Source organism: Zophobas morio, unplaced genomic scaffold (assembly GCF_036711695.1).
Source record: "Zophobas morio isolate AGI-343-1 ecotype UQ-CSIRO unplaced genomic scaffold, CSIRO_AGI_Zmor_V1 ptg000428l, whole genome shotgun sequence".
Taxonomy (NCBI): domain Eukaryota; kingdom Metazoa; phylum Arthropoda; class Insecta; order Coleoptera; family Tenebrionidae; genus Zophobas; species Zophobas morio.
The window spans coordinates 132,411-133,747 of record NW_026972532.1 but is presented as its reverse complement, the minus strand read 5'-3'; the positions used below and the strand labels follow the sequence as shown (position 1 = coordinate 133,747).

At 33.5% G+C, this 1,337-nt stretch overlaps 1 protein-coding gene across 1 annotated transcript; it reads left to right on the top strand.

The window, feature by feature from the left end:
* Window positions 1–306: 306 nt before the first annotated feature.
* On the top strand, window positions 307–933 carry LOC135120831 (uncharacterized). Its single transcript, XM_064045147.1, has 4 exons — window positions 307–403; window positions 469–569; window positions 628–805; window positions 860–933. The coding sequence occupies exons 1-4, from the start codon at window positions 355–357 to the stop codon at window positions 916–918; spliced, it is 387 nt and encodes a 128-aa protein (XP_063901217.1). The 5' UTR covers window positions 307–354; the 3' UTR covers window positions 919–933.
* The last annotated feature ends 404 nt before the right edge of the window (window positions 934–1,337 follow it).

Genomic DNA, 1,337 nt, shown 5'->3' with positions numbered 1-1,337 from the left:
TTCCACCATGCTATGCCGATGGCGGAAGTCCGGGCCCCATGTTCTCCGCTTTTTAGTCCTTTGGGACAGTCATTATAGTTCTATAAGAAGGGTACACTGGCGGTCACACGTGCCCCAACCCCTGCGGAAGAGGGGAATTCGGCTTAAGGTCTGAAGAAAACTGGCTTTAGTATGCCAGTGCTAAAAAAAAATATTGCAAAATGTATTTAATAACTTTTGAACATTCCATTTTCATTAATATTTTTGGCATAGTTTAAATAACTGGAAATTCTTTTTGCGTAAACAGGTTTCCATTCAGAGGAAAATGTAAACTTTGTTGTGGGATACTATGACCTTGTCAACAATAATACTGAAATGTATATGAAAGACGTGACTTCGTTATATAATAAATTTATTTCTAGGGGTACCCCTCAGCAATTTGTTAACTGTCACAAAAATTTACCCTGTTTAATATCATTGACGACATAGATGCCCCTCAGGAGCTTAACTTAACTTCAAAAACTCTAAATCACACTACTAGTGGCTACCAATACTTACCTCAAGACACCCACAAAATAACAACATCTCTGGTATTATTATACTTTTCAATAGAAATTTGTTAACTTTATAACTATGCTTTTGTGACAGTTTTCAGAAATCTTTCGACCAGCTTACGATGAAATAATTACCCTCTTGACACAAAACTTTTTTAAGGACTTCATTGCAACCCCAACCGTCGTTAACTTACTCAATCAAAGAGGAAAACATAAATCTGTAGTGGAGTATTTTGAAACTAAAAAGCGACCACAATCCAGTATACCTCAAGGTAAAAGTAGGATGACACGATACTGATTTAATTTTTACCATTTGTCTTTTTTAGAATCTGCGTCTTCAAGTCCTGGCTTGGGTAATACGACAACGTTTTTTATCAAGCAATAAACTTGTGAGAGAACAGCTACTACCTTTCATATTATTGCTATATTAGAGTGGACGTTGTATGCTAGCACTATGCTTAGCTATAATATGTTCCTTACTTTGTATGAAAGATTAAAGAATTTTTAGGTTTTACTAGTTGTTACTCGACATTGTATTATACGTTGAAAGCCATTTTCTTATTACATTGAAAAAAAAGTATTCCAAGTTAGCTTTTAAGTACCTGATAATTAAAGTTAAGAAAGTTTTAATACAAATGCTTAAGTAGTCGTACATATTTAATCGTAGATTTTTTTTTTAAAACTTGGCTTCTAACGCTTGTTTTTTCCTTACCACTTTGGAATAAAATAAATAACTATCTTATAGACAAAAAATGGACTTGAAGTGCTTCCTCAAAATATAGTTTATGGCTTTTACTATACTTT

Bases quoted from the DNA above. Each gene is read 5' to 3' on its own strand.
- LOC135120831 (XM_064045147.1), top strand. From the start codon at position 355: ATGTATATGAAAGACGTGACTTCGTTATATAATAAATTTATTTCTAGG. The intron at 570-627 runs GTATTATTATAC...CTTTTGTGACAG, and splicing joins ACAAAATAACAACATCTCTG to TTTTCAGAAATCTTTCGACC. The intron at 806-859 runs GTAAAAGTAGGA...TGTCTTTTTTAG, and splicing joins ACAATCCAGTATACCTCAAG to AATCTGCGTCTTCAAGTCCT.